Genomic DNA, 15,869 nt, shown 5'->3' with positions numbered 1-15,869 from the left:
GGGACCTGAACCTGTTCAGCCTCCAGGAGAGAAGGCTGAGGGGGGATCTAGTGACCTGTTACAGACTAGTCAGAGGGGACCAGCAGGCACTGGGAGAGTCCCTGTTCCCCCGAGCACTACCAGGAGTGACTAGAAATAGCAGTCGCAAGCTGGAAGAGGGTAAATTCTGACAAGACATCAGGCGGCACTACTTCACTGTCAGGGCGGCTAGAATCTGGAACCAACTTCCAAGCTAAGTGGTGCTGGCTCCTACGCTAGGGGTCTTTAAGACAAGGGGTCGTTTGACCCCAGTAGTCTTTCCTGCCATGGCAGGGGGTCGGACTTGATGATCTACTCAGGTCCCTTCAGACCGTACTAACTATGATACCATCCGGTCATAAATTTCATATACAGCACCTGTGCTCCCGATCTGACTGCTCATTAGTCTAGGTGTTTTTTGCCTTTTTCAGTTTCACTTGTATCTCCTAATCTGAGGTCCTTTTGCTATGCATTTCTCTCATAGCTCATTTACTTGGGGTGCTGAGCAATTATGCTGTTGACAGACGTGGTGGGAAAACCCTCCCCAAAACCCCACTTTACTGGAAAACTCAGCACATTAGTTCGACTTGGCTCCGCAGCGTCTATATAGATTGGGTGCTTTTATCTACTAGTTGATTCAATCAGCTATTAGATAAAAGTGCCAACCCCGCCCCAGTAAAGCACCCAGTCTATACAGATGTTGAGTGAGCCAGGTCCAACTAACACACTGCCTCTTCTGGGGATGCACTGGGCTCAGCGTGGGGGGCATGCAGAGTGTTTAAAGCGCTGTTTTTTGTTTTCTTTTTCCATGTCTGCAAGCAGCTGTACCTACTAAATTCTTCCTCCTAGAACCATTATAAACAAGGCAAGTCAGTTGCCTGAGTTTGCACTTTCAGCTGGCTGCTGAAAAGCCAAACAAATTGAAAAGCTCAGTTACTATTCGTTACATTTCTATAACTGAATTTCCACAGGAACTTGCAGCACGGTCAGAGGAAAAAGCCAAGGACATCTCCATAGATAGAATGGAAAAGAAATTACTAATTTCAAGAATCTCTCCTTTGATGGCTTTGACCTTTCCATGAGGATAGATTCATTCCTAAATTGTAATAGTAAATGTAAATTGAAAATTGGAATATATTTAGGTTAAGGCATGTAGACTTGTGAGGTCTCCGCCTGTATTTGAAGTACAGATTTATTGTACAGGTTTTTTATACTGTAGTTGAAAATTAAAATGTCTTAATGGTTACAAACCAAAAAAATACTTATTTTTAGAGATGCACCAATATATTGGTTGCATATCAGATTGGTACTGATAAAAAGAAAATTAACATTATCACCCATTGGCTTTTTTTTGGCTGATGTAGCCAATAACGTGATAAATGCTGCATACATGTGGCCAGGAATGCAGCCTGGCAGTTTGGAGAGCAGTTTCCAGCTGGTAAATCTGTGGTATGGGGGGGAAGGCCCATGGCTCTGTCTTGGCTCTGGGGTTGCATTTGCTGCCATGGCTGGGCAGTGGCTACCCCTGCTCCACTCCCTTGCTGTGGGGGGCCTCAATCTTTCCTCCCCCCATGCCCCTCTGCCCCCACAGACTTACCAGCAGGGTGCTGCTCTCCAAGGTGCTGGGCTGCATTCCTGTAAATTGGCTATTGGATCAGTATCGGCTGATTATAACTGGTTAATAATCAGCTATCAATATCGGCTAAGAAAGTCTTTAACGGTGCACCTCTTGTTGTTTTGCTAAAGAAAGATTCCAAGTCCAAGTGCAAACAGAGACTAAAATAATTTAAATTAAGGCTTACTTGGGGTTCAGTCTCTTAGAGGTTCTCTTCTCCAGTAGGCCTTTTGGAGCAACAGTGGATTTGTCTACAAAACATTTGAAGAAAATCTCAAACAGACAGTCCTGCTTTGCAATTTAGCTTTGTGAAACTGAACTTCCAAACCCAGAATTTACAGCTATGTTCTCTAAAAGTTCCATACCTCAAAATATTTCCTAGGGAGGACAATCTCCCCTTTCTAAATGTTAATGCAATATGGTGGTTGATTTGTTGAGTATTTTACAGTCATGGTAAACTGTATTCCCGAGGTGACCTGTTACCATGACATCATGTTTACGTAGGTTCTAACTAGGATGTTAACATTTATGTTAGCAAGTCTGTTTATACCTCTAGGCTTATTGAAGTAATAGGAAATTGAAATACAGAGAAGGAAAAGGGTTAGTAATCAGAAGTACATGTAAATCCATGTGTTCAAATTACTTCCGTGAACAAGTGACATTAACTTCATCATTCACTGATATCAGTAATACTGCAAGGGAATTCATTGTAGCTCTTAATTGAAAACAAGATAAGGAGTTGTAAAACCACTAAACAGTTTTAAAAAACCTATTAGAATTTTTTAGGCTATTTTAAAAATCCTATTAATATAGAATGGTGAACTTGATTGTCAAACAACTGTGCAACTAAATGAAGATAAATATCAATTAACTTCAGATCAGTTTTTAAATTTAAGACATTTCTTTAGCCAAAAAGAAAAATTGCAAGAAACCTGTGCAGGTTCAGTCTAGGGTTACTTCTAGCATCAAAAACTCAAAGATTTTTGCCTCTTTCAGCTGAGCAACTGCAGACTCTTTAGTACAGCCTAACAGTTCTTAACCTTAAGACTGGCTAGCCTAGACATAGACAGTATCTTATTTTGTAAGTTGCTACTTGAATTAAAGATGAGGTGTATTTTTGAAAAGCCTAGGACGGGCAATGGCATTGTCTATTTTAGACACCACATTTCAGAGCAAGTTGTTGTTAGGTTTGGCCAGTGTTTTTTAGAAGTAACTTCATATGATTTGGTACACTAAAATGTAGTCAGTTTAAGTGGCTTAATTTAAGTGAGACCTGACTGCTCAGCATTGGAAAACTTAAGTCACATGCTCTGTTTCAGCAGAGCACTTGAGCTTAACTAACACCACCTGTGTTCAGAGACGTGCTTGCTGAATTATAATCTGGTATATGCTTAACTCTGCATTTAGAAACCTAATTTTATGTTTTTATTTTCAGAATCTTAGGGTTTTTTAGTCTAAACTGCTCAGTGCCTTCATAAGAAATGTCTTTATCAGTCAGAGATGACAAAATCTGCAAGTCGGTTATATAATTTATATTACCCAAGTCAATATATGCTGTTGTGAAATAATAGAGAATCTCAGCTAGAGTTGAAAGTGGCTAACAGAATATATGGTTAAAATACTAATTTTCCTAAAAATACTTTGGGTGTGATGTAGAGTCAATTATTTCTGACGATTTAAAAATGGAAGTGTATGAACCAGACGGAGACTTGAAGAGGTGACTGGCCAAGATGGGAAGGCAGGTAGTCCTTTGCCATGTGTTCTTTAAAGGAAGAAAGCTCTAGGTTTCAGTCTGAGTCCTGCATTTTCCAGTCTAGGAGGGCTTAGTTGGTTTCTTGGTCTTAACTATGTAGACAAATAAGTACATAGTATTCTAGGTGCAAAGCAGCCAAATATGAATGATATGGGACCCCCTGTATCATTTAAGTATTTACCATGTTATAGTATTTCATGTTAGCGTCCATGGCAGCATACTAAGTAATATTCTTTGGCATGCATTATAAATATGGGTCTACTAAACTCAAGGAAGCAGCCACTCGATTTCATGGGCAGACCCTGGGGCCAGTCACTATTTTCATGGGCTGAGTGTGGCAGGGTCCCCCCATGCCTCTGGTCAAGGGGTCCTGGCACTTCTGCCCCTCTCTGCAGATTGCCGGATGGCCCAAAACATCAGTTTAAGTACTCTGATTAAGCCTGAGGAAGCAATTAATCCACACATTATTAAGCATGGATTAATGCCTTCCTCGGGCTTAAAATCAGGGTAATTAAGCCACAATTTTGGGCTATCCCCAAGCGAGCAGGCTGTACAAGCAGCTGCAGAAAGATCCCAGGCTGGCAGAGCTCTGACCTGGCTTGTTGCCAGCAGCAGGTGTACACATGCACAGTCAGCTGGGTTGGGCACCACAGGACCTGGTGCATCCTCCTGGCTGCCTACCACAGTTGGCTCAGGACCTTGCTGCAGCTGCTTGTGCAGTCTCCTGCTGTGAGCAGCCCTGTGACCCCTTCCTACCCCGCCCCCAGTTTGCTTGCTTTTTTGCAGTGAATCTGTTGTTTATCATGGAACATGCTCTAATTTGTGATTTCGGTGAAAACCACACAGTTGCAAATTTGGTAGGACCCTCATGATAAATACTGGAAGTGAGAAACTTCATTGGTAGGAAGTGCGAAGATTGAGGTACCATGTAGTCTTAAATCTGTTTCCTTGCTCAATGTGGTCTAATGTTTAATGAGTTGATCATATTTTTCCTTAGACCGTCCTTCCTTAGGCCTTTGTTATTGTGTAGACTGAATTGTGAATTAAGCAGATATTTGTATGGTAAAGAGTATTATTTTAACTAAGGCAGTGAACTGGGGGTTGGGGAGAGATGGTTTCTGTTTCTGCTTTTTTGAATCACTGTCCTTCAGCACTTAGACTTCCCTCATTTCAGTCAACTGTGATATGCCAGACCCCCTCCAGACAATTATGAGATGGGTTCTTGAGGAATTTTATCGTGGGTCTCAAAAATGGTCATCCTGTGACTTGAGTGAGATGTCACGGTGCATGATTTTTAGGATCCAGGATAAAATTCCTTGGGTCCCTTCCCACATCTGCCAGCGCACCTGGGATTGGGCAGCTGCTTCTCAATCTCAGCTCTCCATTTGCCCAGATCTTGAAAGAGAGCCAGTCTCCAGTGTGTGGCTGCCTACATGCCCTTTAAACTTGACAGTTAGGGAGCCCTGTGTGAAAGTGTCAGAGACCGACTCCCCAGTGCTGGGCTTCCTATGTACTGGGAAATTTAAATGGCTTGGGTGCAGCCTGGCAGCATGAAAATTGTATCCCTGATGCAGGGCTTCCCATGTGCGGGGGCATCGCAGCACTGGGGAGCGGCTCACTTTCCAATTAAAGTACAGTAGGAACCAGCCACAAAGGTGTTTTACATTTAATGAGTAGCATGGCTAATTCACTATTTCTATCATGTGATAAATTGCTTGAACTGGTGACATTACAGTTTGTGTGATAATTGTAAGGTGTGGAGCAAAAGAATCTGGTTTCTCCATTGCCCACTTTTATAATAGTTCCCAAACCTCATATGCAAACTGAAATTTTGCCCAACTTCTGGATATATGTCTAGAACCAATGGAGGTCCAAGATGCAGTTTGGTGTTGTGCAGCGTCTGTATCTTATGATCATTTAAAAAAAAAAAAAATCAAGTGCCAATATTGAGTTCCCTGGAAAATTTGTTTAAAAATGAAAATTAATCACAGTTATTTTTCATGAGCTGTATTTTAACTATCAACAAATCTGATCTAGATAACTGAATCTTCTTGAACGTGACTAGCACAATGAATTTTCCACAGTTGTACAAAATTCCAAGGTTTAAATTCTTTAGTACATTTTCTTCAAGATTTGTATAGCAGAGCTTTGTGAGCTGCTTATTGCACTTCAGAGTTCGTATGAATGCCACTTACCTGCTTTACATTGAGGATTCACAGTGATGAAAACTCATTTGTATATTTTGTATAATGTTTGCTACGATATGCAAACATACATACACAGCAGGTACTGCTTTTTAATATGAATTGCCCTGTTGTCTTGTGTGTGTGTATATGTGTAATTTTATATGAAAAGACTATTCTGGCCTTTCTGGTGAAGGCCATTAGTTCAAAGACTTATAAAGAAAATAAGTTCTAACTTGAGAAAAGAGCAAATCAGTTCATGTTGGCATTCTAAAGGGATGAGAGTGTGTTCTTCATTGATCATTTTAAGCTGCTGCTGTAACTTTAAGGGTTCTTCCCTATTGCATGCTTTTTAATATATGAAATGCAATGGCCAGGTACTAAAGTTAGTAAGAATCACTTGTCACTATTCTCCAAGTAATATCCAAAAAAAAATCTCTGGTTTGACCTGCATAATCAAACTTAAATGTAGTTTGCCAGCTGGCACATATTGCCTCTGGGTTTATGAGTTATCTGTTGCTGAATTTTCCTTTAGCTGATTTGAATTCTTAACAATTAGTGGATGCACTCTGGTTTGAGGGTAGAGATTGCTGCTTTTTTTTGTTTAGAAATGCAGTTAAGAGTCTAATTAGAGGTGTATGCCCTCAAAGAGAAGAGAGAGAGCATTTGAAATGTATACAGTGGATTTAGGTGAGGTTGAATGAATGTGTTTGAGACAAGCTCATACTTCAATGCACTTGAATACTTTCAAAGGGTTTTTTTGAGCCATTCTATTTCAGTAGGCAGTTTAAATGCTCTCCTCCTAAAGCCAAGGAACTTAACTGGTTTTATGCAAATGAGAACATTAGAACAAAGAAAAAGTTAAAAGCACAACCTGTATACCATCACCTGTAGCTATTTGTGCAATAATTATTGATACTACTTTTAAAGAGAAGATGCAGAACTGTTTTTTGAGGAAAGTAAAGTTGGTGATTATTGCTTTGTGTTATACTATAGTGCACTTTTGAAACTTCTTTCTGTTGCAGGTGAATACAAGCTTTGCTATCGATTTGATAGCAGAACAACCTGTGAATGAAGCTGAAAGCAGAGTGGTATCATGCGATGGTGGTGGAGGAGCTTTGGGACATCCTAAAGTGTATATAAACTTGGTAATGAATTTTAACCTCTCTTTTGGCTATTCTGTAGCATATTTTACTTTCTGTAAGATCTTTTTTTTTTTTTTTTTTTTGAGTGCTCTTTTAACGAGGTGAGAAGTGATTCTCTTAAACAATAGACTTATTTCTATAGTGCCACAGCGTGCTGCACACTTAAAATGGAAGATGTCTAGACTGTTTCAGCAACAGTCTTAAAAGGCTTAACGTGATTCTGGCCCAAAACTTGTTGAAGTTGTTAGAAATTTTTCTGTTGGCTTAAATACAAATATTTAATAATGTCAGTAATAATGGTCACTGCTCCCCCACCATTAAGTTTTCTGACCAGTGGGAAGCCCTGTGGGCTGGAAGCCGTGGCACTGCAGGCTGGGATTTGAGCACTGCTGTATTAGTCAGAAAACAACATTTGTTTTGTTTCTTTTAAGTTAAATGTTATTGAAAAGAGATGTATTTGGTAGCTTTGGTCTGAGACAAAAAGAAGTGCGTAACTCTAGAACTGTTGGTTCAGAGAAGATGCCTTTTATTAGACCATCTAAGTAATTGCAAAAAAAAATCTTTTTCTGCAGGCATTTGGGCTCTCTTGCCCTTCATCATGCTCAGGGAAAATTTAAAGATGGTAAAAAATCCCCATAGGTAGGAAACAAACAGCATTTTTGCACAGAGGAAGGTGAAGATGGAAGTCTGTTTCTCTGGGTCCACAAGGAAGGGCATGTGAGCCTGCAAGAGTTCTAGAGTCTTGCATTTCCTGTTATTGAAAAAGCATTTAACTTCCACAAAAAGGTTTTACATTGTTCCTTCTCCGTCAGTGGTATTTTTTTTAACCAGTAAACAATGGCACATATCCTAACATCCTAAAAGCCCTTGTTTGTCATGGAACCACTGTTGCACAGTCTTTATCACTTTGCTGTATTCCTGAAAATATTGCCTCTTCCTTTTTTGGGTTGAGTAGAAGTTGGGGCAGAAAAGTCTGTTCAGACAATGAGATTCTCTGCCTCTGGTGCACAAGCTGGAGTGCAAGCAAGTGTTGCCATGCAGAAGCAGCATCTTTGACATGCCTCTATTGGGGCAGACTCTTTGCAATGTTTCAGTTTTGTCAGGGTCTTGACAGACCTCTGAGTTTACCATCTCCTATCCAAGGAGTCAACAAGAACAACCTCTATGTCCATGGCTTGCTTAGGAGATAAATAATAGAAAGTATTAATTTCTGACCAACCCTCCTAAATTTTTTGTGTGTTTTAATTATTATTATTTTTGGCTTGGGGTTTCTTTTTTAAAGTTTTTTAATAGGTTTTGTAGGAGAGAAGCTCTCTGTGTAGTAAATGAATGGTAAAAGCCCTCCTCTTACTATCTAGTTTGTTAATACTGTCAGTTCCCAAGATCTTTCTCTGATAATGTATATAAGGGACTGGCAGCGTTTTGGGTCAGTGTCAAAAACACCCACAGCCGCAACTTGTAAGATGTTGGCATGCCAGGGTGGATTGTGGGGGAGCTGAGGAGGCCTGATCCTTGTGGCAACGCAGCCCCAGCCACGTCCCTGCAATTCACCCTGAGGCAGGCAGGCATGCCAAGCAAAATGCTTTCATGTGCCACACTAGCACATATACCAGGGGTTGCCTAACCCTGATGTGCCTCATTTTAGAGAAACAAATTCCAACTAACTGTAAGAAGGTCATAGCTATTGGTGGCCTGGTCAAATCCATAATGAACTGGGCTTTATTAACATATTGGCAGTCTGACAAGCATAGCGGGGCTTGACCTGGACACGCACAGTGCGGCAGGAGCCAGTCTGGACCTAGCCTGGCCATGCAGAGCTTGGGAATTTAGCAGCAGGGAAGAGGTGTCAGTAATAATGGTCACTGCTTCCCCACCATCAAGTTTTTTGACCAGTGGGAAGCCCTGTGGGCTGGATGCCATGACACTGCAGACTGGGATTTGAGCACTGCTGTAATAGATGTCATCGCTGGCTAAAATCCCAGTGTGGACAAAGTGTGAACAGGCTGATTTCTCTTTCTGAATTATCAGAATTATTTACTAAGTTCCAGTCAGCAGCACCAGTGTAAATTTAATAAAGTTACTCTTTGAAGTAATTTTATGAGGTTGAACAGAGGTCCAGTTTGTAATGGGATATCTTTTAAGGTTGATATAAACAAAGAAATTCCTTAACTTGACTTTTGATCCCAGTTCAGCAATTCAAAGATAGCAGAAATAACAATAAAAACATTGGAAACTGAGCATGTTTTACAGGTTGAGTATGAATTTTGTATTGCCATTTTTGTTACTTTTCAGAATAGCCTTGCACTTGAAATAAATACCTTCAAAATCATGCAAATTAGTTAATTTCAGAAGAAACTTGTTAGTTACACATTTCATTTTATAGAAAATTATAAAAATTATGTTTTTTTGGGTTTTTTTGACAGGATAAAGAAACGAAAACTGGGACATGTGGCTACTGCGGACTTCAGTTTAAACAGAAACATCATCACTGATAGATACTTGTGCATGCCCTGAAGAACTTTTGTCAGGATTTCAATGTTATCCTAATAATAACAATAATAATAATAAAAAATTAAAGCTAAAAGTGAGTTCTTAATTTTGTGGTTTTTTAAAAAAGAAAAAACTACAACTTTGGAATTTTTGTTCTTAGAATTTGAAAAAAGTATGTGAATCTGTGGTGAATAAACAGGATGACCTGGAAATATTAAGCTGTTTGTTCAAATAGTTAAGGTACTATTTTACTACTAATTCTTGGATATCCTATTATATAAAGATCTTGGATTTGAAACTTGTAATACTCTAATTCTGATAGGTTAAATATAGTATTTATATTCAAATCTGATTAGACATAAGCAGGTACCTGTTGTTTCTTGGTGTTTCTCTCCTGGTTTTTTATGTTAATCCATTCATGTCTTGATTGGTATGGATTAGAACCTTAGAGGGGACATTGCACGGCAGAGTGGCTTAGTGTCTAAACATCCCTGAGTTAGCCTTCAAGGTATCCTATACTATGCATGAAGAGAGGTAAAGTGCCACAATGAGATTCAAAACCCTGGGGCCTTGGTTTAGGCAAAAGCCCATACTAGGTATGAAAAACTTGTTCCTCCCAGTTTTCTATAGCAGATCTCAGGTAGTTGGCCAGAAATGTTGGGTTTAGGCAGAGGCATGTACCAATGTGAGACAGTCTCCTTTGTTGTGGACAAAAGCCTGTCTGCTTTTCCTTTTGTTAGGAGCTAAATACTGGAGGATCAATGGGAATTCGTAACCCAAGATATTTGTTTTCTTTGGCTGTAAGTATATTTTATGTTTTGGTGGCAACAGAGCAGGGGTGAGCACTTATTTGGACCAGAGAGCCACTTAAGGAGTTTTGATGAGCTGTCATAGGCTGGGTCAGCACCTCTGCCCCTTCCCTTCCCCACCTTGGCCTGCAGCAGCTCACCAAAACTCTCTAAGTGGCTGTGTCCTGGGGCCTGGCCCTACACTCTACCCTGTGATCCTGGGGTCTCCATGGAGACTGCTCCAGGGCAGGGTGTGCTGGGCCAAGCACATGGGATAGGGCTGTGGATGGGCAGGGAGCAACGTCCAGGTGTGGGAAGGGGGGCTAGGGCTGGGGCCCTGGACAGAGCAGTAGTCTGCTCCTACTATGCTTCTGTCAGCTCCCATCATGGATGTGCAGGCAGCAGATTGTCAATGCTGGGGCCCAGCTCTGTGCTGTCACTGGCCCCTGATCCCAGCTGCACCCACCCATCCCACTCCCAGATGGTGATCTCTGCCTGCCCGTGGCCCCATGCCTGGCTAAATGTGCCCTGTCCACGCAGGTCCCAGGCTGTTTTCCATAAAGACCCCACCTGCCCACTCTGTCTGGCACCCATGCAGTGGGTTTGGGATGGATGGGCTGGGGTCTCTGGGCAACAGAGCCGGGTCTGATGGCAGCAGCAGGTGGAAGGAGCTGGGGCTGCTGGGAAGTGGAGTTTTGCTGTGCCACTCCAGCCCTGCTGCACACCCAGGGGCTGTGGAACCAGCTGCACATGCCACAGCCAAGGCTGCCCCCAGAGTCTGGGTCAGGTAAGGCCAAGGGATCCATCATGGGCCAGATAAAAATCCATTGGTGGGCCAGATCTGGCCAATGGGTCGTATTTTGGATACGTCTGCTCTGGAGTCTACAGGCAGTCCTTAGATTTGCCACACAAATGGTTCCTGAGAACCATGTCTTTAAGTTGAAACATTGCAATTCGGAACTGATTCTTTTCCCCATAGGAAACAATGTTATAAATGGGAGATTGGTTCCTGAACCAAGGCATGATACCCTATTTTCACCAAAAATAACCCAAAATTTTGTACTCTATCAATTCTAGATGAGTAATATAGTTACATTAATGTACTTATATTGTAAATAGCAATCATACTGATTGAGAAGGACTTCTCTGAGGTGACTTGGCTGGACTTTTTGAAGGGCTCCTGGTTGGACTTTTTGAAAGATTTTTGGCTGGAGTCTTCTCAGGAGTCCCGTTTGCTTTCTTTAAGAAAGTGTCCAAGGACGTTTGGACAGACGGGAGATGGGCAACGTAGCAAACTTGTTTGCTGGCGTGGAGTGGCGTGGCATCAGATCAAACGTTGTAAAGTTGAAACTGACATCAGAAAGTTTAAACGGGTGTCAATTTATAAATGTAAGTGCAAAACATTGCAACTCAAAATGTTGGAAGTTGAAGACTGCCTGTACAAAGCTTTCCCCTTTGCACTGCGAGGGCCTGTTTGCTGAGAGAGTGCTGCTTAAGCTATAATGCAAAGTTTCAGTGCACAAGTTTACTCCATGCAGGCTCTGCTTGTGGATGTTCAGGTGGAAGGTAGGTTACTTCACCTAGCACAGAAGCATTTAGTGCACACTAAAGGCAACATGAAGTGTTTGTGGAGTGGCTAGAGTACTGTCAATTCACACCTTCACTTACAGAATATAGGTAATATAGATAGACTTGATAAGCCCTGTGTCTAAGATCACAGGGCCTATTCGAATACTTTGGCAGTGATAATTACTGTCTTGTCTTGCAGAAGAACAGGATGGCAGAGTTAAGTTTGGATCATCAGCCTTAAGTATGGCACTTACAAACTGAATGCTGAACCTTAGTTTTCCTTACTTTGAAAGAATGTGTTGTGGGAGTGAATGCAAGCTCAGTTTCCAGCCACTTCATGGTACATCATTTGGTAAATTGCCAGCATGGATTAGCTAGCCAAAATAGGAAATTTTCTTGCACCTGTCCATCCTTAATAAAGACCACAAGAGCTTTATCACTCTTGCTTTGAGATCGCTGTTGATATATTCATAGGATGGAGGGAGCATGTGCTAGCTCAAGATTTGCAAGCAGTCTAGCTACGTTATTAATCTAAATTCAGCACTGCAGTAATGCGGTTATACCATTTTTGGTTCCAAAGCTACTGTGTGTAGAACTGATGGAGGATATTTTCCCCAGGGAGCTATCTGGCACCATACTCGACTTGCTGTGTACTCAAGATACACACCTGCACTTCTAAACTGCCTCGGGCAACCTGAAAATTTTAATATTCATCTTAGAATTTTACGCCTTTTAACATTTAGGGCAGAATCCCATTTCACTTCATGGACCTATATGGTAGTTACACATCTGTATAATGACTCATTTATTTATTAATTTTTTTGACACTTAGTTTGCGATCCTGTTCCTTGTGCAGTATGGACAACAGAAGCAGTGTGCTGGGTGGGCAGGCACGTGCCTATGTGTGTGCATTCCTGAGTGTGAGTCCTGAAATTTCAGTCAAGCCAAAACCCGAGACTAGCAGGTATCAGATGCTGAAGGATGAGACTCCTCCCATGTTCTAACTCATGAGTGGCCAACCTGTGGCCTGGGTTCCACAACTGGCATAGGCAACCTGTGTGTGCAACATCTGGCAAATCGGAGAAGAAGGAATACAGCAACAGACAGGACTGACTAGAAAGCAAAATAGCAGCTTGGGCTGGGAGAAAAAAGCAGAGCAGCAGATGGGGAAAGGGATCAGGGCGACACTGGTTGCATGGGCTAATTTGTGACACGCTTGGCATAAAGCTTGGCCCCACTGTTCTAAGCCAGTAGGCTAGCGGGTTCCTTCCATAGGAAGTTGTAGATCGGATTTTCGATGCTCTTCACTCAGAGGAGATTTGAATCTGTCTCCAGCTTCCCAGTACAGTATTCCAACAACCAGGTCATGGGTTAAGTATTACCCACTTTCCTTCCCATCCCTCTCTTTGAAGCTGGGCTTCTGGGCAGCCCGAGAAAGAGCAATACATGGAGTCAGGAAGAAGAGAGCAAGCTGAAAAACATGTAGTTCAGTGAGATGGCTGTTTTTCTTTATGGGCAGAAACTCCTACTCTTCTCCACCTGTTTTATCTAAGGAATATTGAATGCAAGTAGCAGTGGCTTTGCTTTAAAACGAGTGGACAAGAGGGGGCTGGACAATGTCTGACCTATGGCATGATGGTTAGAGCACTGTGCTGGGAAGTTGGACAGGTGTAACTTCAAACACTTGCATAAAACCCTGGTCTACTTCCTGGGTAAGCACCCTGATCATTTGGCAAATGGATCCTCCTCCTCCGTACTCTTCTAATGCTTGTCCTGCTACAGTTTTGGGACGTGTGCTCAGTTATGGTGCCGCATACCTGTCCAGCCAAAGGTATATCTACTGCACATGCTCAGTAGCTGTGTGGACACAGCTTCATGCTGCATATGGAATAGAACAGCAAACTGTTTACATACCATTCCTAGCACTTACATAGCTGAATGAGTGTTGTTTGTGTGGACAGAGAGAAACTGGATTTTCCCCTTATTGCAAAGTGCTTCAGTACTTTAACCATCTAACTCATCCCTAGTAAGGTGCTGTTCTGCTCCTGGATTTGTTGCTATTCACTGTTTGGCTAAAGTCATGCTTCGTAGATGTCTCAAAGCTTGATTTTGCTAGGAACTTACTAAGTGGAGCTTGTATGCTGAAGTCCTCTACAAGGCAGGCTTCTATAGTCCAGCTAATACGCACAACTGCAGAAAGGACATATTTTGAACACTGCCTGGGGAATCGCTCTGCTGTTACAACATCAAGCCATGCTGCCTTTAGTTTTCATATGGCTTCACAGTTGAAAACTGCTCCAGAAAAGCATAGCAAAAGTGGAACTAGGCTTTCTTCAGCCTTGAGTCTGAAAATCTGAATCAGCTGCCCTCATTTTGTTCTCCCTTTTTCCAGTGTGATTTTTTTAAAAAGAAATCAAAAGTACAGCTGGCAGAAACTTCCGTGAGGCCATCTTATTCAGTCCCCTCTACCACTTTTCTTCATTTTATTTTTAAATTGGCTTTTCGCTATAGATGTAGTTTCCATGTGTTCCTCTTCTGAATCCCATTTTTTAACTTTCTTTTAAAATTGTTATTGTTTTTCCATTTAACATTTTCTGGAGTTCTATAGGATACAAATGTATTTTCTTTAGCTGTCACCAGACAAAAGCAACGCTTATCTCTTGTTCACAATTGCCTTCAGAATTGGAGCTGCAATGCCTTGCAGTAAAGGAAGGAATGAGAAAATAAAAAATATATAACTTGCTTTTCTGACTTCTCATTACTGTTGTCTCCTACTTTTATCCTTTTTGAAAATGTGGAAAGCAAGAGAGCGCAAACTTGGCTGTAGGCATAGGTTCATGTAAGAGTTGTATTAATTGTCAAATGATACCAGTATAAGTTATGATGCAAGTGTTAGTTTGCATGATGCTGTAGCAAAGCAGCTGCAATTTTAAGCATGTTTCATTCAAAGTTTAAAATTACAGTGATTTAGTTCACTTGTAATACTACAGGAGCATGCAGATGTCACAGTTACAGTGTAGTAGCTGATGTACACTCCAAAATGGCAGCTCCCTTTCCCATTTTATAGTGGTTAAAAGTTGCATTTCTCTAGTATAGTAGCTAGGATGCTTCTGATTGGACAGTCCCTATCCCTGCTTCAGTGAATCTAATATGTTTCATAGGAGAGAGGTAGGCAAGTGTAGAGAGGCAGTTTTCTCCAGCAAAGTTTCCAACCTAGGCAGCCATGGAAGGTACCCTTCCTCTGTGTTGCTCCAATGGCTACTTTAGGTGGCTCTCACCCAGCTGATTGTGGTTTTTTTTTTTCTTTAATTTCAGACAGGTGATTCATGGCTTGCAGAAATAGAACACTATTCCATCCTATTGCAAAACTGCTTCAAACTTGGGTGTTGAGGTAGGTATCTACAGCCATAGATAAGCCCCTTAAACAAGTAATCTGATCTTCAAGGGTAGTGGTAAGTTTTCTATATAAGAAGTGCAGAGCTTGGTATCCTTAGCACCTCCATAAATATCATTCTTTGCCATCATTTGCCATAACGTTATTCCATCTGAGGGGACAGGACATCTGTGCACCCAAGCTCTGATCTACGCTGCTCAGATTTCTGGGGAGGGCAAAGGAGGAGGCTGGAAGAGTCAATGAGGAGACGCATCTGAGGAAGGTGTTACCCTCTCCATTCTGCCCTTTTGTTAGACTGACTCATGGAGTGAGTCTGGGAGGAACAGTCCATCTCTGGCAGTGGTTCCTAACAATGATCCCCAGGCCTTGTTACTATGTACATCTCCCAAGGTTTGTGTGCTACCAAAGACCTTGAGAGCAATGTCCTTTGGAGTCTCATACTCCTGGTAGGGTACCCTGGGCTCCAAGGTCGAGACTGAGTTTTCCAGACTAATAGCAATCCAAAAGAATAAAAAAATAAGTCCTCACGTCAACAGTGGCACAGGCAGATGAAGAAGCAATGCTTCACAATGGCTGCAAAGGCAGATGAAACTTGTAAGGGCAGATGAAGGCTGCAGTGGATTAGAAATCTTAGTCTTCTAGGTTTTCCTTGCCATTGGATTAAGGTTTCCTTCCCAGGAAGTACTGAGGGACTGCCAACAATGAGTTACTAGTAAAACTAGCTCCAGGTTAACATATGCTGATGTGTACTTGCATTCAAGTTTGAGGCCTGTGGAGCCCTTAACAAATTCAGAAAATTAATATTTATCTTCCCCTGCTTGCCTGTCATGCAGCCCTCAGTGACTTACCAAAACTCAATAAGCAGCTCTTCTCCTGAAATAATTGCCTACCCCTGCATTAACTGCAGAGTAAAC

General features: G+C 41.7%; 1 protein-coding gene across 4 annotated transcripts in view; it reads left to right on the top strand.

The window, feature by feature from the left end:
• The window catches only part of NDUFS6 (NADH:ubiquinone oxidoreductase subunit S6), a 16,646-nt gene extending 7,344 nt beyond the window's left edge, over positions 1-9,302 (top strand). The window contains exons 3-5 of one of the 4 annotated variants that reach the window (XR_002102099.1): positions 6,595-6,717; positions 8,610-8,694; positions 8,919-8,945. Coding sequence is in view for 3 of the 4 variants with exons in the window: in XM_019540228.1 (XP_019395773.1) it covers positions 6,595-6,717; positions 7,051-7,149 (222 nt within the window). In the remaining variant the exon portion in view is untranslated. Of the gene's footprint in view, positions 1-6,594; positions 6,718-7,050; positions 7,165-8,609; positions 8,697-8,918; positions 8,946-9,137 lie in introns of those variants that run through there. The other 3 variants (XM_019540235.1, XM_019540247.1, XM_019540228.1) reach the window with 3 other exon arrangements.
• The last annotated feature ends 6,567 nt before the right edge of the window (positions 9,303-15,869 follow it).

This window comes from Crocodylus porosus, unplaced genomic scaffold (genome assembly GCF_001723895.1).
Source record: "Crocodylus porosus isolate Cpor-Errol unplaced genomic scaffold, CroPor_comp1, whole genome shotgun sequence".
NCBI lineage: Eukaryota > Metazoa > Chordata > Crocodylia > Crocodylidae > Crocodylus > Crocodylus porosus.
Note: the sequence above shows the minus strand (reverse complement) of the source record. Positions and strands in the feature narration are given on the sequence as shown.